Genomic DNA, 21560 nt, shown 5'->3' with positions numbered 1-21560 from the left:
CAGTCAGCCACAAGCCGGTGAGCACATAACGCAGCACCTTGCGGCTCGAGAGCAGGACATTTTGCCCTTGCGTGACATGAAAAATAGCTTTGGCTCAATGGTCGCAGGAAACTGCAGCAAGCACGCCGCGTTGAACGCATTAGCAGGAATGAAACTTCTGAAGACTTTTTTTTATTTATTTTTTTTACCTTTACTGCCTCCATTTGAACACAGTATCTGTTTGTACTCTTTACTTTATCAAAATAGGCTTGTTACTTTTTTCAACATCCACAGAGAACAATGTAAAAAAAAAAAAAAGATGCATTTTGAGAAAGTTAAAGTCAAAAGTGACGAATTGATTGGTTGGTTGATTGACTGACTAATTGATTGAGAGCATGGGGAATATGAGGAGGGAAAAAAAACAGGACAACAACAACCTGGAGCGACGTGAGGCAGGGTGCCTTAGTGAGGATGGAGCAAAAGATTTGGAGAAGCAAGATATTCCCCATCCATGGCCTTATTTATGCAAATTGTTTGATGTCAGATTCGGGAGTGATTTGTGGCGAATGTGTTGTCCTGTGCCATCATTAAAAAAAAAAATCTAATCTCATCACAAAGTTTGATTGAAAGAATTATTTCTTAATTTCATACAAACATTTCATACAAACATTTTATATGCTTCTACATGCGTGTTCTTTTCCCACCACTGTACATGTCACAACTTTTACAAGCCGATCAGATTAATTTACTACATCGTGTTAGCTTGCCAATCAGCCCGTATAGAAACCAATTCCATGGTCCAGTTCTGCTAATTAATCCTTTCAAAGGCTGCGTCAATGGCCTGGCTGAGAAACAATCTCATTACATTGTTGAATGTCAATCTCCTTATAGTAGTATCGAATGCAAGATTCTGATCAAGTAAAGCAGAACAAATTACAGGTCCAAGTGTTGTCCAATCAATTAGGCATGATTCCAGCAGTACCTGGCGATAATTTAATACTGCTGATGGGGTGTTGCTCTACTGGAGAGCATATTGAAAGTCAGGCATCAGATGTGATCAACGTGTGTGTGCCGTATAATGATTAGAACGCATTTCGCCGTGTGCTGAGCTCAATCATAGCATGTCAGGACAAAGTGAAAGGATGCTAGACGAGCTTCACACACCCTCCCAAACTCCATTCAGTTCACAAGGACTGGACACAAAAAGCGAATATGAACACGGTGCCCCTGCAGAATAACACAGGAGGAAATAGGATCTTGTTCCAAAGGGCCAGACAATAATGGAGGCCGGGGAGAAGGGGAGAAAAAAAAAAAAAAAAAAAAGGGCTGACTCATCCATTCTTGACAAGCACTGTGCAAGCTTGTGCACGTTTGTGATGTGATCGTACGCTAACAGGACAGCTGAGGACACAAAGCAGGAGCTACAACTTTTCACTGCAGTGACTCTGATGTAACACTGCAACACGATTGAGCCTTTAGTAGAAATTAACCCCATCAGGGGTTTTCTTGCATGGCAAATTTGGACACAGCCATCTCTGCCTAATTTCGGGCTCCACCAAATATTCAACTAACATTTAATGGACCACATTTAGCCAAGTTAAAGTTGATTAACGTTGCTGCTTGATTGTGCACGCAAGTATTTTTGGTACAGAGTTCATGTAGAGTGGGGCGTTTAATTCTTACAGTGACCACGCTCGAAACTCAGACTAATCATATCTCAAACTAACTTTCCCCACTGAAATGAATGGCACTGCCATATTCCATTCCAGCATCTTGTTCTGTGTGTTTACAAGAAAAACAGCCCTCTATAATATTGCACAGTTGATTAACGTTGCTGCTTGATTGTGCACGCAAGCATTTTTGGTATAGAGTTCATGTCAAGTGGGGCCTGAAGATATGAGTTTAATTCTTACCATGACCACACTCGAAACTCAGACCAATCATATCTCAAACTAACTTTCCCCACTGAAATGAATGGCACTGCCATATTCCATTCCAGCATCTTGTTCTGTGTGTTTACAAGAAAAACAGCCCTCTATAATATTGCACTTCATAGAAACATACAGTCATGACAAATTAAATGTAGTGTAAAGAAATTTAAAAAGTTTGGGCAAAATTTTTTTTGCTTCAATTCAAATAACGTTGTCCTGCTCCTTCTGGCGTGCATACCTTGCCCACCTGGAGGCAGTATAACAGACCTACAGATATACTGTATGTTGAGAGTCTCAGAACCTCACTTTGTATCTCCAAAAACTCACGTCGTATCACTTATATCTCAAGACACCACTGTATTTGTAGTTTTTATTTCAGTGCAATGAATGACTAATAAAGACAAAGAAAGTTTTTATGAGCCAACAGGGGGGATAGCGTACGCACGTGTGCAAATGATCTATTTGAGGCAGGTAAAAATAAAACCTCAAGCACACACATACACATTTTATGAGCGACCCCAAAACGGGGAAAAAAAGTCGACAAAAACATGAATAGACCCCACAACGGAGGGGAAAAAAAATCTGCAACTAAAAATAAAACCTCAAGCACACACATACACATTTTTATGAGCGACCCCAAAACGGGGAAAAAAAGTCTACAAAAACATGAATAGACCCCACAACGGAGGGGGAAAAAAAAATCTGCAATTATGTTCTTACCGGTGTACTCAAGATGACCAAGATGACCAGCAGAGCACATTGCACACGCAATAACATCTCTACTAACAATTACAAGTCTCCTCCAGATGTCTGTCGTAATGCCAAGACTCACCTTTGAGAGGCAGCGTGAAATACAGAAGATGAGTGTTGGCTAAGTGTTGGCTTAGCTGTTAGCTCTTTGGTTGGAACGACTTCTCTTTGTCCTTGTTAATATGTTGAATGAAACACTCAATACAACCATTGACTTCATAATAGTTGTGAAGGATTACTGTATAGATATAAACACAAGGTTTAAAAAAAAAGTACTAGCTGTCCAAGTAAGAATTAAATGCAGCAGTCCAAATGTCTAATTAGGTGGGTGTTGACATGCACATTTAATTAGTGGAGCGTGGTGCGTGTGTGGGCATGTTCTTACCTTGACAGCAGGTGCTACTCCATCCTCAGCAGTGCTCTGGCCATTCTGTCAAAAGAGCAGAGTGAAGAAAATCAAAGATGCGCGTGTGTGGGTGGTAACGTGTGAGGGGGGGGGGTAGTGCACAGAGCGTGCACATGCATATATAAAGGAGGCAGACAAAAGAAAGAACACGAGAGGGAGAACATTTGCAAGACGACGTGGGCGGCACGAGTCCGCCGTGACACTTCGCTCCTCCGCCGCTAATAATCTACAACCGACACAAATGTGCGTCCTTCGTGTCCCGTCTTGCAAGTGATCTGCGGTACAATGCGTAATCAATGTGCTGTTATGCACAGAGAGAGGAAGAAAAAAAACAAAAAAAAAAACAGCAGGTGATGTTGATATGTTCGCAGAGCACAAACAGGTGGCAAACCTTGAGCATAGATAAGCAGAACCGTTATCCAATTTCATCTTGAAGCTCATTAAGTTTAGAGTTTGAGCTAAAACTGACATCACTTCTAAGTCATTATAGACATTAATTTAAAATTTACTTCCACTAACGACCCAGGCTAAACGTCTGTCCTGTCCGACATACAAAACTTGTCTCTCAGTTGAGATGCATCCTTGACACCAATTACTACTTTCCTACTACCCAAGGCTCAGGCCCATCTTGTGGCATTTCAGAAAGTCTACAAAAAAATGAATAGCGCTGTAAGCTCAGTCGAAATGTTTAAATCCTGACTTCATTTTTATACTCTTGCATTAAGTTAAACCCCTCGTAGGCCTGTTTTACTGCCCTTTCCCCACCACCCACTCCTCCTTTCTTCGCATTGTTTTAATGCAGAGCAGGCTATGTTACCGTTTTGACTTTTGTGACTTTTAGCGACACTCTTTTCGGCAGATGGAAGATGAAGAATGTGAGAAGCAAAGTAAGAGAGTATAAAATCAAATGGACAAAGCTGAAACACTCCGGGGGTGTCCTAACTACTTTTGTCCAGCATTAACCTGTGATTCATTACCCTAACAGTTCCAGAAGATCGCCAGGGGTCATGTGGATTTACTGAGCAGAAGAGGTGTTTACTACTTTGATTTGGGTAAGTTTCTCGTACTTCCTGGTTTGTTCCCGCTCCTGTTGGCTTGCCATGAGTCACATTTTTGGAAGGTGCTTTGGCTCTTTTCTTGAATTTAATTCCCATCTGATGGTGCAACCATCACAGAAAGGAGCACGGAGTGACTTTTTTTTTATTACTGTGGTTAGTTTGGCAATGACGCAGAACTGCATTGCGTCCTACGAAGAGTTCTTTCTTGAACTGTTCCCCCTGTCAGTCAAAATTGAGTGTTCGTGTCCATAAAAGCAGAATTTTTAAAGACGCTTTTGTATTGCATGTCTTTCGAGCTGCTGTACCTAACATTGGGCCAACCAAGATAAATTGATAAACGTTTTCATTGCGACAGTGACATGATGATTTTTTAATGTTAAAATAATAACAATAATAATACATAGGGCAGACACCAAAGATGTGTTGTCCGGTCACATTTAGATCAGCTGAAATTCGTCGTGCTGCGACCACCCCGAGAGAGAGAGACGCAACGGTACATCGCAGTTTGCTGACTCACGGCATTTTAGCGGCGACTTTGCCGCTTTGCTGCCTCTTCACATTTGGGACAACAGCGGAGTTGTTTACTCTTTGTGGGGCTCATCTTGAGAGGGTGACTCATGCGCTGCTACATGTCCAACTATCCCCAGGAAACGTCACTCTGTGCATGAATATTCAGGATTACTGCAGTTTACTGCATCGGTCCCACTTGTACGAGTGATATTTTGCTAATTAACTGATGTGGCACTGTACTTCTTTGGATGGCAAACTCTGAATAAAAAGCGCATCTACTGTCTGCAACCAAGCCGTGAGGTACCATTGTTGACACAGCTGCTTCACGACAATTAATCAACAATCAATTTGACTTGAATTGATTACATTCTTAACGTACACATTTAGGGTGGTAAGCCATGCTAATCGTCTTTGCCGACGTGCCCACTGCATGCATCGCATGCACAGTTCGCTACACGAAGTAACAAATGCAGTTTGGTGGCTGAATGATGTGGTGCCCCAACAAACGAAAATGCAATCAAAGGTTCAATCAACGGTTTCATGGGTGGTTGCGTTTTTCTTCACACGTTGGGGCTGATAGTGGCGGTTAGCCTCATCGGAACCTCCTAGCTCCGCCCCTTTTGGCATGATAATGAAAGCTGGACTGCATTAGTTTTGTAGTGGAGGGGTGATAAATGTGGTCCATTTGCAGTCGAAAAAAATGCCCCACCCTTAAAGATGAATTGCATCTTTGACACTTTTCACCCAGAAATGTGATTTAAAACATGTAAAATTGCTTTCTTATATAAGAAGCACAAAGAGCAACATCTCCTGGAATTCTGCTCCCGTTTTGCGCCAAGAACGCCTCCTTCCTGATGAATTCCACAAATTCCACAATTCCACTTTTACTGCAAGCTTTCTGGATAAGAAAAACAGAAATCATTCCAACCCTGAGCTGAAAATTCATTAAATCCAGGCCTACGAGGGACGTCACTCAAGCCCTTTCCTCCGGGCACAAACATAAAACCGTGATCACTAAATTAACCTGGAAATCCATTCAAGACATTCAAATGAGCGCGGTGGTCCTTTCATGACGTACAACGTTGTAACACCAACGCTAAAAAGAGAAACTTTTTTGGGGAGAAATAAACACCACACAATCAATTTGGCAAAAGTTCTTGCATGTGGCAAGACCCTGCATAAAAAGTGCATTTTTTTTTCCCCCTCCTTCTTTTTTGATGGCTGATTTGAACTCACAAAAGGGGCGAACATGAACTCTTTCACATCCTCTATGCCCTCTTCCTTCTCCTGCTTCCTGTAGACTGTGACTGTGCACAGTACGGCAGGCAGTCAACACAATGACGAGCAGCGGCCTTGACAACCAAAAGCTCAACGCGAGTGTGCGACGCGATTCGTTTTCTACCTTCTTTTTAATGCAATGCAATCCATTTGGAAAGTGCTTATTTGGAGGTATGGGGTGCTCACTGGCTGTTAAATTGAATTGGCTCCAAAAATGCCGGCATTTTTTTTTTTTTTTTTGCGCTGCTCATTGGACTTTGAACGAGGCGAGTCGATGCAGCCATATAAGCTCCGAGAGCCATAAAGTGAGGCCGCATGGAGCGACGGTGGTGATTAAGCAGCAAAGTATAGACCAAATTAACGTTTCAGGGTAATTTAAAGAAACCGACGGAAAGTCAGGAATGAACGACGTCAGGGATTTTACAGCAGTGTTTGTGATGCCCCAAAAAGAGGGTAAGGCAAAGAAGCAAAACCGTACCGTACAAAACTTGTTAGATTCTCCGCCACCCAAAGTCATTGTAACCTGCAAAAGCTGAAATTGAGAGGACTGGACTGTTCTTGTCCATAATCGAAATGGAACGAAAGGAACAATTAGGGTTAAAGGCGCTTCAACAACCAAGAACAGTGCAGTTTTCTCAATTAACTATCATTCCACAAAACGTACTTGTACATCTTTTTAAAATTAGGCCCCGCCTACCAAGGACGTCTTTTTTTTTGTGTCATAGAGAGGAGGAGGGTCTGATGCAATCTGTGAATGAGAATAAGCCGTTTGCATTGTAAATCATGTAAAAAAGTGACCAGTAGGTGGCAGTGGTGCCTCACGTGCTTGAAATGCATGTTTTTTACAAAAAAAACTATTCTTCTCCGTTTTTTGCCCAGGAATCGCCATTTTCATGAAACTTAGCCATTTTGTAATGGCAATTGCTGAAGAATGGAAAAAGATTTTTTTTTCTGCTGAAAGAAGAGAGTCCAAACTTTATTTTGGTAGGCTCCATGTTTATATAGCATTAGAACCAAACATTCTGTGGGCTTTGCAAGATCAGTCAAAATCCAGTAAACGCTGGGATTGAGGGGGTTGCTCCAGTGAAAATGGCTGGGATTGAATGAGTTAAATAACTGCAGATAGAAGAAGCAGCATCACCTCATTCTTGAGAAGCAAACCAGTTCAGGGCACTCCGTTTTTCCTCAGTCGCTTCAAGGCATGACTAATCGACAATCAAATTCACGCAATCAACCTATTTCTTAACGATCAACTCATCAATGACTCAATCACTTTGTCCATCCCTAATACGAAGAATATTTACGAGCCCGAACACAAGATGTGTCCTTGTTGCACCATCAGTCATAAAGCCCTCCAAAACAGGTGATCTGATGTCGCCATGGCAACATTAGAGATGCCACTTTCCTGAATAAAAGCCAGCGTGCCATCAAAAGGGCTTTGAAGCTGTTATGGCTAAGTCCCATTTTCACACGCACGGCGTGGTGGTTTTTATTTAAATCTGCCATGGCAAGGGTCTGCGTGTGCATGTCAAGCATGTGGTCAGCAGTCCTTCCGACACTTGTTCCTTTGACACGTTCAATCTCATTAGCCGCGCATGGCCGATCCAAGTGGCCCAGTTAATCGCGACGGCGCTCCCCTGGGCTTCCTCAATGAGAGCGCAGGCATGCGCACGCACAAACACACACATAAACAAGGCTCAACATGTTAATAAGCGAGAAGGCCTTGCGATTAAACGTGTGGGAATTGTACTTGTGCAAACATTTGTCCGGCAGGAGGACTAAACCGGCGAGAAGGCGGAACTTTTAATTCCGCGCAGTATGACTGTCTGGTCATAAAAAATAAAAATAAAAAAATAAAAAAATAAAAAGTCAACAAGCTCAGGGTACCAGCGCTGTTTGAGTTGGTTAGAGAAATGCGTTTTCCCAACATGACAGTGTATCCAGGAGACAAGAAATACAATAAGCGTCTTTTAGTTGTTTTTTTTTTGTAATCCTAGCCGACTAAATTTCTCGGTATCTCGGCGAATATTGATAGAAGACCACTTTGCTGGTGTCCTCTAATGCCACTAAATGGGAATTGTCTACATTTATTTGCCCCTTTTAGGCTGAGGTTTCTGATTTATACCAGCAAGCAGAAGAAGGAGAAAATTATACCTCAAACATTTAGCATTAGCTTTTAGCACAACAGGCGAACGTCTTGCATTAAGAAACTGTGATGCAACGGCCTAAGAAATTAGAGAAAGTTTTCATAGTTAGATTTTTTTTTTGTGGAATGTATCTACTTGTCTGTCACCAAAATCTCCGCTATAATCACAGTTTTTTTTTTTTGTTTTGTTTTTTGCCTCCTGCCCACACTGCTTTTCTCACGCATAATGTTCCATCGGCGCAATTTCTGAGGTTTTAGTGCAAGTGACGCGTTTGAAACATCGTGGTAATTTTATCCCATGAAATTTGAAGAACCCGTCAGAAAAAAAAGGCTCGTATGAGCTTATTGGTTAATATTTTTCATCGCAACGTTTTTATCCAAGCTACCTGGTTGCCACCCACGATTCTCGCACCAGTCTTTGATGTTACATAGCCATTCTCTCTGAGGTTTTCCACCTTTGTACCTTCAGTCACGCCAACAAAAACATACTCGACACTTTTGATAAGTCCGTGGATGCGGCATTCTGCAGACGCGATTGAAGAGATTCCGCTTTCTCAGTAGAACAGTCAACACTACACCGAAAACTTCAGTATTGTGTAAAACCGTCTGATGTTCAGTGTGAGCATTCTCAAGCTACGGCTGGAAAATCTCCTACATCTTGGAAGGCATCTGGTGGTGAACTTTCGAGAAGGCCTTCTTGTTTCCTCTCAACTTAACAACGGCTGCAAAATATGATCTGGTTTGCTACACTTGTTTCAAGAACTGTGTGACGAACTGGCTCAAAGCTCTCAAGGTCTAGGTAGGTTCCACACCCATATGGTTTACCTAAACGGCTAAACAAACAAGAAGCCCCACAAAACCTCTGTGATATCGCATGCCCTCCTTCACTCCAACAGTCTTGCTCAGGTGTTCCGCAGGTCACACCCAGATTAGCTGCACTTAATCCTGCGCAAGAGATAAAGGCATGAACTTGCACACACACGACTGCTTGGGTCGACGGTGACAGCAAACATGGCACACTCTTGAGCCATCGACCCAACTTTCTCCTTGACGAGGCCCAAGATATCACGTACAAACTAATGCAAAATAGTTTCAGTCGGTTCCCCCTCATTCTCTGGCCAGCTCTATGTAAATATGAACACTTTTTCACTCTTTAATACAAATCGCAGAAGTACAAAGTGAAAGTTTCTGTATTCATGTGGTCAAGAGCGAGTGGCAACCGGGACCTGCGGACAGATGCGTGGGCTCATTGGCAGGATCGTGACAAATGCCAGAAGTCATTGAAGGTGGCACTGAGTCATTGGTGGAGGCGCAGCAGTGGGGATGATTGGTCCCTCTTTATCAGTGCTGATTCACTCTGGATCAGATGTCATTGGCCCGCAGACATAAAAGCACATCATCAATCAAACGGTTTTATGACTCCCTCTCCGACCTGTGCTATCAGGTCTAATCGTAAATTACGTTTTGATCCTTGACGTAGCCGTTTCAAGCGTGGCGGACCAGGAGGGATTCCAGCTTTGACAGTGAGGAATTAGCTGTAAAAGTTTGAAAGAAGGTAGCCGCGTTTGCAACTTGGGTACTTGCTCTTACGGCCGATTCCAAAGTGGATCTTGAAAAATAATAAGTTACTGATTTAATTTTATTGCAGCAAAGCCGTAAGACTCTGAGAACGCCCAACCTCATTTTATCCCGGAAGCCCAGCAGGGGTCAGGCCTGGTTAATACAGTGGACCATGGCAATTCTGGGGGGATGTGATGCTGGTGACTTTGCGAAAGCCAAAACGTAAAAATGTGGGGTTCACACTCCTTGAATAGCAGACCAGCTGGGAATACCATGTGCCGTGAGATAACCGAGCCTTTGGGAGAGCAAGCCAAGCCAACACATGAAAAATAGGGAGGGCTGGAGTCAACAATGACATCCGTCCATTAAAACCTCCAACAAAATCAGCGCCCTCAAATTGAGGGGAAAAAAAAAAAACTTTGATGAAGCAGATGTACCTAAACGTAGTCCCCTAGGTTTAGGGACTCTTAGAAATCAGAGTCAGAGTGAAGCGCTCAACCATCTTGAATAAAAAAAAAAAGAAAAGAAACTCAACAGCCAAATGGACCTGGACCAGACCTCATAAAGCATCGGCGCTCAATGGAAGCCATCATGTCACAGCACAGCAGGTCGGCCCGCCTTTTCGTTTCCTAGTCAGCCAACGGGACCACCCCATCTGTCTTGTGGTCCAACATGCTCACTTGGCATAGACTCATGAGCTCGCTCTTTCTGCTCAATCGCTCACGGGCCCAAGGTGCCTCCCTGACGCTGGCGCTAGCAAAGTGTGCAGTGGCATGGTCGTTCCGGCCGAAATGGCATCGACCTCCCACTCTGAATGGCAGTGACTGCTGTGATCAAATTTATCACAGCTTGGGTGATAATGAATGCAAAGTGGAGAACTATTGTGTAGTCCGATGAGATACAAATCAGCGGGTTTTTTTTCTGTTTTAAATAAAACTGCAGATTTCCCTCCCATCAATCATGCAATAAAAAGGCAGGCAATTATAGTCGACACTCTTTCAGCACTGGGTCAGCGCTACCATCTGTTCAGAGGTGCTGCTGACAAGTGGATGGGACAAAAGCAAGAATTTGTTAGTTACTACATACAATGACAACAATGTGAGAGGGTGACTTGTTTTGATGACAGCGGCAATGTAAATATGGGTGCATTTGTCAAAACTCATTAACTCAACTCACTGTTTATATACACGTGTAGTTGGCAGTTGTCATCACCAACCGCAACATATTGTACAGTGATCCCCGCTAGACAGCAGTTGACGGTTCACGCCGCTGCTATTTTTTGCGAAACAGATTTTTTCGTGCAGTGTAATTCCCTCACATGTGGGAAAGGAGAGCTACAGTAACATACACAATGTTTATTGAAGCTGAGTCAACACAATGAGCAGAGTCGTCAACCTGCTGTTGGCCACAGCTCACACCCAGACACTCACACAAAGAATCATTGGTGTCACATGCGACCCCTGCTATCCTTTTTTTTTTTTTTTTGTTAAATATACTATTTTTGCATGTATGTGTGTCATTTGACTTTTTTTTTTTAAATTACATAGGCCTACTGAACAATGCTGCTGACTAATCTTGTTGCTGCTGTTCATATGCGCTTTAGGTATGCAGATACAGTCTCTACATATGTAGTTTTCGTCTCTCATTGGAATCGGTTCCCTTGCCTGCTGCTATACATACATAGATATTTTTAGATAGCTTGACATTAATTCATAAATCCTTGCCTCTTTCATTTATTATTCTTGTGCACACTCTTCTCGACAACCCTGCCGTTTTGGTTTTTGATTCATATTGTAGTAAATTAATGTCCTCTGTACAATTTATCATTTTCTCGTGATATACTGTGTGATTAATTGTTTCAATAACTTTGAATTCGGTGGAGGAACCAAAATGTCTCATTTGGAATGAAACCCATTGTGGCCAACTAGTTGAAATTAGTCATATATTGCAGCATGTCCGCTTTTAATCAGAGAGGCGATATAGGCTAAAAGATGGAGATCAACTTCTGAGACCAGGATGTCTCTCTGCTATCAGAAAGGCCATCGATGCCAAACGATAGATATCAATTTCCAGGACCAGGATGTTGCCCTCCTATTATCGAGATGTTCTATCTACAAATCAATCTTCACCGTAAAGCAGACTGAGGACATTGTGTCTTACCGTGCACAGAGTCACACAAAAGGGGGGAGATCAGAGACAGAAAGCATGAATATTGCATTTCGCCCGGCGCCTGATGTAGCAGATTCCTGCAGCTGTTCAATCGTACGGTGTCAGTGACATTCTACAGGTTGTCACCGTGCAGGTGTTGAGGCAGACTTGCACATACTGTACTGTGCTTGAACCTCCAAAAAGACTGAATGTGGAACACAGCTGTGGATGTTTCACTTTTTCTTTGCCGCACTGTAGAAGAGGGACCTGCATCAAGAGGGCTTGTCGAGAGAAGACGAGCGATACAAACTGGCCGTCATGTTAAATCAACGTAATTTTTTTAATGGAGTGTCAAGCCATCAGTTAGATTATATTGATTGAATTTATCGAATTTGTGTTCATTTGTCAGTGGAACCCCCCCCCCCCCAAATCTTCTATGTTTCAAAGTTCTTCTTTCTTTTTGGCACTTATATTGATTGAATTTATCGAATTTGTGTTCATTTTTCAGTGGAACCCCCCCCCCCCCAAATCTTCTATAGTTCAAAGTTCGTCTTGTCTTATGTGCATGATTTGCACTAACTACTTTGCTGTAATGAACTCACAACCCCTGAACTGTGAGGCAGATGTGCTAACCACCAGTCGGGCGCCTCAAAACAACTAGTTACTCCTCCATTTGCGTCCAGCAACGCCACAAGCTTCAGTGAGTTTCCTAATTGGCTTGCGTTCTGTTTCAAATCCCACTATTGGAGTCGGTGGCTCAGGCCAAATCTGTGTTGACTGTACGCATAAGAATCTACCATCATAAATATGGAACGGGTTTAACATTTACGATTGGTGGACCTGGCTGTTTCCCAAAGAGATTGAGGAAGAAAACTCCCAAGTATAATTTGTCAGAATCATCTTTTAGAGACACCTGACAATCTGGCCTATGCCGACTTTGATCGGAAGGGGTGGAAAATGCTCTAATTATGAACCAATTATCGTATGGTGTGTGCCCTGCATAGTCTCCATACCGAGTTCTCTCTTACACACTGTTCAAACCTGATATCCATCAGCAGTGCTTGCTTCCCTGAAGAAGTTCAATATGAGGCGCTGTAACACGGTGGAAAAGCACACCTCCTGTTAAAAGGCACTTCTCTGGGCTTGGAAATGCTCTTGAGTTGAAGTGACAATGTGGAACATTTCCAAATAAAGATACATTTGGAAATAACTGATGTGAAGTGATGAATCATCTCCTTTTGATAAGAGTAAATCACAGGCTTTAAAAAAATCATGATGGGGTATCCATTTATTTTAGCTCCAATTGTTAACCACTGAGAGATTATCCAATTTCACTTAATTGGTCTGAGAATGATTTAAAACAAACAATCGATCTTTCTTAATCTATTCATGCCAGCGAGTCCGCTATGTTTAACGACAGGCTGAACAATTTTATGCTCTTAGAGGGCAGCAAGCGCAATTAACCTGGATATATGTACTGTACAGTACTTGGAATGGAATAGGATCTAATTCTGCCTGTCACTATATGTCAGTAGCATAGACATATGAACAGAGTTTATTTCCTCAGGCACGCAAGTTAGTAAAATGGGTGTACTTTTTTTTTTTTTTTTTTTTTGCATTATCACATTAGATATGGTATTTCAAAGTAGGAGAAGGGGGAAGGGAAAGGGTATAACATGCATGTGTAATGTACACATTTATGAACATTTTTCTCCCACCAAAATCAAACAAGCAAACTACCGGTTCTTCAAATCATTTTATCTCAATGTAGGCACTTGATTGAAAATCCCAAAAAGTCAAGCATAGTAACTTGAATGTAACGTTGGAATTCTGCCGTGCATTACACTTGCGGTTACCTCAGTTTCCAGCTGGACTAGTTCCATTGTGGGCCAAGGCTCGGCAATCTGTGCGAGCGGCATGTTGGCAGATTTTTTCCCTCCCCGTCAAGATGCAGAACTTCTCAGGTCGGCTTTGGGTCTCGGTGTCGGTTCGGTGACTTGGTGCTGTCCACAAACAGTCCTCGTGCACCACCCGGGAGTGGGGTGGGGGTTCAACAAACAGGTGCAATCGTTTTGATTTAATTCGGTTCGCTCCAAAGTGATATAATCCAATGGAGAGTATAATAAATCCAGGCAGTACGAAGCAGCCTCGGGGCTATCAGTTTTTGACAGGCAGGGAAAAAAAAACTGTGTGTAAAAACACACCAACAAAACAAAAACAAAAACAAAAAAAAAAACCAAAACAATCCTGAAGGAATGCAACCAAGTCCGGACCGGCTTCACAGTCGAAGCCAAGCTTGTGTCGTCCTCGCCGGACTTCCTCTTCTCGGTCTCGTCTTGGTAGTAAAAAGCTCCGCGCAGCCTCCGAGCTGAGATTGTTATTGGCACACTCCCAAAGACGAGATTCATCCTGCCCTCCTTTTCTTTCTTTTTTTTTTAACCCTCGCTACTCCAACGCCCAGGTCCGATGTCTCCATCATCAGGTGGAGAGGTTAACTGCAACTACGTCATGCAAAAAAAAAACAAACAAAAAAAAAACACCTGTACTATCATACTGGAACTGTTGTGTAAATACTAATTGGAAGGAAAATTAGACCTTGCCTCAAATTATTTTTATAGTAAATAAGCTCAAATCTATTCTATTAAAAATTATGAATTGATGTTACAGCATCAATGTGACCTGTAGCCTCGACAACTCATTTGAAAAAATAAATCAAATCGTTTTTGAAGAAAAGTACAAATAAGCAATTGGAATAAATGTGAATGTGCACACCGGCTTACAACTGGGTATGTGGCTGTGTTCAGAATTAACCAATCACATTCAAAATTCATGTTAAAATAGGAGTCTGAACACACCTGCCAACTTACATAAACCTCCAATTTTGGTCGTGACCATGCAGTGTTGTTTGTTCTTCCCATTGACAGGAGCTCTTGTAGTGAGGGCCCTCTGTGATATAACACACTTCTTCCTCGCTCCATTCAACGGCAGAGAGTGTTTCACTCGCGGACGGCACCGGTTACTATTGGCAACAGGAGAGCATCAAACTGTGGATGGATCTGACATATTCTTCTTATTGGGGGCGGGATTCAAATTAGGATGAAGGCGAGGCATGTAGAGCAAACAAAGGGAGTTGAAGTGGGGCAGAGGATGGAACAGATAATTTGGTGTCTTGTCTTTTGGGTGGATATGTTTGCAAAAGCAGGCTGTTTGCACTTCAATGTGAACTGTCATTACAAATTGGAAATGCCACATCATTGCATTTTTATAACGCCTATCTTCATTAGAGTTGTAAGTGAGCTGGAGACAATCGCAGCTGACTTTGGGCTTGAGGCGGTATACCGGTACATCCTTTACTGGTCAACAGTCAAATATCATACACATGTAGACAAATGACTATTCCCACTCACAGTCACACCTATGTACAATTTAGCCTTCAATGAACCTAACATGTATGATTTTGGAACGTGGCAGAAAGCTCACAGAAGAAAACCATGCAAGCACAGGAGGAGAATATGCAAATTTTAAGTCAGAGGCCAGTGTACTCATGCGGTCAAAGTGAATGGTGAACTCAAGAACCTAACAAAATGAACCCAAATCCCCCAAAAGTGACACACACACACACACACACGCACGCACGCACGCACGCACGCACACACGCACACACACACACACACACAGGGGGTTCAACAAACAGGTGCAATCGTTTTGATTTAATTCGGTTCGCTCCAAAGTGATATAATCCAATGGAGAGTATAATAAATCCAGGCAGTACGAAGCAGCCTCGGGGCTATCAGTTTTTGACAGGCAGGGAAAAAAAAACTGTGTGTAAAAACACACCAACAAAACAAAAACAAAAACAAAAAAAAAAACCAAAACAATCCTGAAGGAATGCAACCAAGTCCGGACCGGCTTCACAGTCGAAGCCAAGCTTGTGTCGTCCTCGCCGGACTTCCTCTTCTCGGTCTCGTCTTGGTAGTAAAAAGCTCCGCGCAGCCTCCGAGCTGAGATTGTTATTGGCACACTCCCAAAGACGAGATTCATCCTGCCCTCCTTTTCTTTCTTTTTTTTTTAACCCTCGCTACTCCAACGCCCAGGTCCGATGTCTCCATCATCAGGTGGAGAGGTTAACTGCAACTACGTCATGCAAAAAAAAAACAAACAAAAAAAAAACACCTGTACTATCATACTGGAACTGTTGTGTAAATACTAATTGGAAGGAAAATTAGACCTTGCCTCAAATTATTTTTATAGTAAATAAGCTCAAATCTATTCTATTAAAAATTATGAATTGATGTTACAGCATCAATGTGACCTGTAGCCTCGACAACTCATTTGAAAAAATAAATCAAATCGTTTTTGAAGAAAAGTACAAATATGCAATTGGAATAAATGTGAATGTGCACACCGGCTTACAACTGGGTATGTGGCTGTGTTCAGAATTAACCAATCACATTCAAAATTCATGTTAAAATAGGAGTCTGAACACACCTGCCAACTTACATAAACCTCCAATTTTGGTCGTGACCATGCAGTGTTGTTTGTTCTTCCCATTGACAGGAGCTCTTGTAGTGAGGGCCCTCTGTGATATAACACACTTCTTCCTCGCTCCATTCAACGGCAGAGAGTGTTTCACTCGCGGACGGCACCGGTTACTATTGGCAACAGGAGAGCATCAAACTGTGGATGGATCTGACATATTCTTCTTATTGGGGGCGGGATTCAAATTAGGATGAAGGCGAGGCATGTAGAGCAAACAAAGGGAGTTGAAGTGGGGCAGAGGATGGAACAGATAATTTGGTGTCTTGTCTTTTGGGTGGATATGTTTGCAAAAGCAGGCTGTTTGCACTTCAATGTGAACTGTCATTACAAATTGGAAATGCCACATCATTGCATTTTTATAACGCCTATCTTCATTAGAGTTGTAAGTGAGCTGGAGACAATCGCAGCTGACTTTGGGCTTGAGGCGGTATACCGGTACATCCTTTACTGGTCAACAGTCAAATATCATACACATGTAGACAAATGACTATTCCCACTCACAGTCACACCTATGTACAATTTAGCCTTCAATGAACCTAACATGTATGATTTTGGAACGTGGCAGAAAGCTCACAGAAGAAAACCATGCAAGCACAGGAGGAGAATATGCAAATTTTAAGTCAGAGGCCAGTGTACTCATGCGGTCAAAGTGAATGGTGAACTCAAGAACCTAACAAAATGAACCCAAATCCCCCAAAAGTGACACACACACACACACACACGCACGCACGCACGCACGCACGCACACACGCACGCACACACACACACACACACACACACACACACACACACACACACACACACCCTCCATGATGCTCTAGTGACATCAAATCTGACAGTGATGACTCAGAAGGAAACCCCAGGGATAACCCCCCTTAAGTGTCATCCTGAAGTGAAGTATCATGGGAGATGTGACTCATCCCTGCATGTGTAGCGCTCAACAGAGTGTGACTTGAATAGACTTCGCTGCATGTCGCGGGAATTTCAGAAAAGGAATGCTTGCATTGCTGCTTGGCGATATAAATTGTGGATGTCATTTCTCAGGTGGGTGGCTTGGTAGTCCAGTGGTTAGCACGTCGACTTCACAGTGCAGAGGTACCGGGTTCAATTCCAGCTCCGGCCTCCCTGTGTGGAGTTTGCATGATCTCCCCGGGCCTGCGTGCGTTTTCTCCGGGTACTCCGGTTTCCTCCCACATTCCAAAAAACATGCATGGCAGGCCGATTGAACACTTTAAATTGTCCCTAGGTATGAATGTGGGCGTGGATGGTTGTTCTCTCTGTGTGCCCTGTGATTGGCTGGCGCCCGATTCAGGGTGTCCCCCGCCTACTGCCCAAAGACAGCTGGGATAGGCTCCAGCACCCCGTGCGACCATTGTGAGGATAAGCAGACCGGAAAATGGATGGATTTTGATTGCGATTCCGTTACCAAAATGAAGGAATAAAATTAGACTGTAAATTTCTTTGTAAATCGCAGATTTACCACCATTAGCAACCATTAACCAAGCATCATTGCATCGTATTGGTGCCAGTTTCATGGGATTAACTGACACGACCTGAAAGTAAAGCAATCTTCAAAACACAAAATACCATATAGTCAACAAGAGGGCACTGGAACTCATGTACACAATGTTCCTAGATGACGTTTCATCCCTAGTGGGATACATCACATGGCTAAATTCAATTTGAAGCTTGGGTCACATTTCACATGGAGCACTTTCATGCTTTATCGTGGACAGTACTGTATATGCCGCATACAGCTGAGCTCAATGAAGCTATGTTTGTGCCATCCAGCAGCAGAGATGCTAATTAATTAGCTGCTCCAAAGTTGAGGGGGGGTAATTATCCAATCTCTGCTGAGTGGGAAGAAGATACTGCAATGATTAAAAGTCACGCTGGCGGTGCGCCGTGCCCGTGCTGAACGGAGTTATTGTGTTTCAAACAGTCGTGGTGTTATCGTTTGTCATCGCAATGGCTGCAGGAGAGTGCGGTCTCAGAGTACAATTGCGATTGATTGTTCAAATAAAGACCGAGAAGAGAACAAGCGACTGGCTGCATGTATCATTATCTACGATGACTGTGGAATACCTAAGAGCTTTTCAAATCTTAAGTTTGACCAAGAGCAATCCATCGATCTTTTATAGCAGTGGTCCTCAAACTGGTGAAATGAATTAATTACATGGTATCATTTGGGAAAATTCTGAGCCTATGCATGGGGAGCAGCGCACCAATAAAACTAAAACGGCCTACCTGAGCTTTTGGCTAAGTGAATCTCAGACATGATTGTGACATACCATAAAAACCACACATCCCTGTGTTAATAAAGTCAGGTTGACGGTCTTTCAGAATCAACTGAATTTCCTTTATGAATTGCTTTCACAATAGTTGCAGCAGAAATAAAGTCCTATGTTTTTCAAAGAACGAAAGGCATGTTTTTTTCAGTCACAGCAAGTCGTCCAGGTCCTGAAGAAAGAAGCGACCCCCCGGCCATCGTATTATCACCACCATGTTGGACTGTTGGTCTGATGTTTTTATCTGAGATGCTGTGTTTAATTACACCAGATGCAAACCAGACAAACACCTTCCAAAAAGTTTGTTCAACCTTCATCTCGTCAGTCATCCAGCGTGCATAACATCACACATGATGGTTGCACACAGCTTTGAATGTAAACAAACAACTGCTATTATCTTCAAATTACAAGTGCCACCTTTATCCATCATCATCCTCAATTCATTTTCTTTCAAACGTAACTTTTGTTGCAATAATATCATGTGGTATAACATTGCATTTTGATGGGCCTTTACAGCTACAACTTTGCGGCCACACGAGGAATCAGCGACATTTGGTCGCGTCGTATGGTCTGCTGCGGGACTAACACATGTTTTTGGAATGGGGAAGGAAGCTGTAGTACTTGGAAAAAACGCAAGTAAGAAGAGGCAAACTACACACAATAGTGTGTGGATTTGAAGCCCTGACCTCAAAAATGGAGGCGGATGTGCCTATCACTAAAACAGCCATCCGATTGCAACTGTAATTATTATACAACCTGATAGAATTCATAGAATGGATGAGTTCAGCCGTGGTGGTACTCGTGAGGAATATTATGTTCAGACTTTCTTTCCCCCGAAAAAAAGCTTCTCGTGTTCCAGTAAGAGAATCTGGTGAGCGCGGTAATGGGTGTGTTCTGCAACAGGCTGGAACTTGAATTTGTCCCTCTGATATTTCGGGCTCGGCAAAATTAATCTCCTGACTCAGTAAAGTCAAAATTTTCAATGATGCATCAAAATAACCAGACACAAACTGGAGTTTTGAGGGTAAAAGTAAACACACCTGAACAAAACTAAAACAAAGCTGATTTTGGAAAGAATGAAGAGTCTCGTGGTGGTCCTGGTTCAAGTTGTCCATCATCAGACTGGTGGGGGCCACTCATACTCTTAATAATCACGAACGCATTTGCTTCCAACATTCAAACAATAAAGTACTCAGTGTTCTATCGATTAAAGGATTAGACGGCAGGGGGTGCCAAAAAACAGAAGCCAGCTCTTTGCTACTTTAAAAGCCTCTTTCGTTGCCGCCCTTCTGTGGATTGTGGTGGTGGTGGTGGTGGGGGGTTACACAATAGGTAACGTAAAACAAGAAACGACTGTTTCTCAACTCGCCTTTATCGCGTCTGTACTCGCGTTTTGGTGCTAGTAAATCATCGTCTTTGTCCGTGGAGTGACTTCCCCGCCTTGCCAAGAGCGCCAAAAAAAAAAAAAAAAAAAAAAGCCTGGATTTTAGCTACGGGTTTGCCCGCTATCAACATACAGTTAACATGCTATCCTTCCCAAAATGCGTTGCGGTCAATCGTCAAGCTTCAACTTCGAAATGACGAAAAAATATTTAGTTGTTATCTTGTTAATTTTTCCACCTAAAACAAATATAATTATGAAAAAACAGAAAGGGGTTAAAAAACTGCATTTTATTTTTTCATATACAATCTACCAAAATATTAAAATATCAAATCATAAAAATGGTTACATTCCTTTTTTGTATAAAAAGTTATCAAAGTAAAAATAAGTAATGTCCTCCCATATAGTTATAATTTCCAAATACAGTATTTAGCTAGATTAAAGGAACAATTAAACAACAAAATTAATTCCTTAAAAATTCTCATGAGGAGGAGTACTGACCAGTAAAGAGGATTAGGATTAGAAATCTTGTGACTGCTCATGAAAAAAGCGGCATATACTCTGTGTGAGTTACAAGGGGCATTATTTTAATGTGTTATCATGATGTTATGTGGTTTGATAATTGTACATGTTTGCTCACTTAAGAAACAATTACGTGTACAGTACAAGTGATGGAGCACAAATACTGGAATACTCTAATTAAGTAGACAAAGAAAGCTAATTTACACAACATGCACATTTCATCAGTAAGAATGCGACTTTACATTTTCTCTTATAAGGTATCAAGACAAACACACACACACCCACACACACCCACACACACCCACACCCACACACACACACACACACACACACACACACACACACATTGATAACAGTGTTTTCGGTGAAAAAAATGTTTTCAGTATCAATGGCAACGTAAGATGGCTGCCCAATGTCTTCTAACACGAGTGACCTATTGATAGTCCATTCATATATATGTTCGTATGTGAGATGGAGAAAAGCCGGTTGATTTTGCTGCTTAATTGATTTTTCACAAACACCCTATTAATCAGAATACAATTTTTAGAGTAGGTGAGGCCGCAGAGAACTCCTTATTGAAAAATTTTGACTTGACTTCCCATTTAAGGTTATGAGAAAAAACCTTGCAATGCTATACGAATAACGTCGTAATATAAACCTGATAAAGTTATAGTTTTTCGAGAATAACATTGAATTACTACAGGACAAAAACGTTTGAGAAAAAAAGTTGCCATGTTACAAGAATAAATCAAGTTATTGTTATTGTACTTATCGTACTATTAATGATTACGTCATAATCAAATTAGGTAACCTGAAGTATCCTCAACTGCAAATTGTTTTTGTAATATTACAATTTCTCTAAACATTTAAATGAAAGGTAAACAAAATAGATAAAGCAAAATTTTATTAGCCCACGCAATGACAGAAAGAGTTTGATTCATTTTTTTTCATTCGATTTTTATTCAAGCTATATTCTACTTCTATCAAAGTTCTTTTCTGTTCACATACTTTGATTGTGACTCAAGTGTTGCTTCATTGCAGGTATAGTCCTTTATACAAGACTT

At 42.0% G+C, this 21560-nt stretch overlaps 1 protein-coding gene and 1 long non-coding RNA gene across 3 annotated transcripts in view; one reads left to right on the top strand and one right to left on the bottom strand.

Moving 5' to 3' along the window:
• rps6ka1 (ribosomal protein S6 kinase a, polypeptide 1) overlaps nucleotides 1-21560 on the bottom strand; it is a 48394-nt gene that overhangs the window by 26544 nt on the left and 290 nt on the right. The window contains exons 1-2 of one of the 2 annotated variants that reach the window (XM_019888227.1): nucleotides 13623-14180; nucleotides 3046-3090 (exon numbers count right to left, since the gene is read on the bottom strand). In XM_019888227.1, the coding sequence (XP_019743786.1) occupies nucleotides 3046-3090; nucleotides 13623-13685 (108 nt within the window). In that variant the 5' untranslated portion in view covers nucleotides 13686-14180. Of the gene's footprint in view, nucleotides 1-3045; nucleotides 3091-13622; nucleotides 14181-21560 lie in introns of those variants that run through there. The other variant, XM_019888225.1, reaches the window with a different exon arrangement.
• LOC109526758 (uncharacterized) lies at nucleotides 13767-15617 on the top strand. The gene is made up of 2 exons (XR_002170406.1): nucleotides 13767-13827; nucleotides 15461-15617. It is a non-coding gene; the product is annotated as an uncharacterized LOC109526758 (long non-coding RNA).

The sequence above is a fragment of the Hippocampus comes genome, unplaced genomic scaffold (genome assembly GCF_001891065.2).
Source record: "Hippocampus comes isolate QL1 unplaced genomic scaffold, H_comes_QL1_v1.1 scaffold112, whole genome shotgun sequence".
Taxonomy (NCBI): Eukaryota; Metazoa; Chordata; class Actinopteri; order Syngnathiformes; family Syngnathidae; genus Hippocampus; species Hippocampus comes.
The sequence above is the reverse complement of the archived record's forward strand: the minus strand, read 5'-3'. Positions and strand labels throughout refer to the sequence as shown.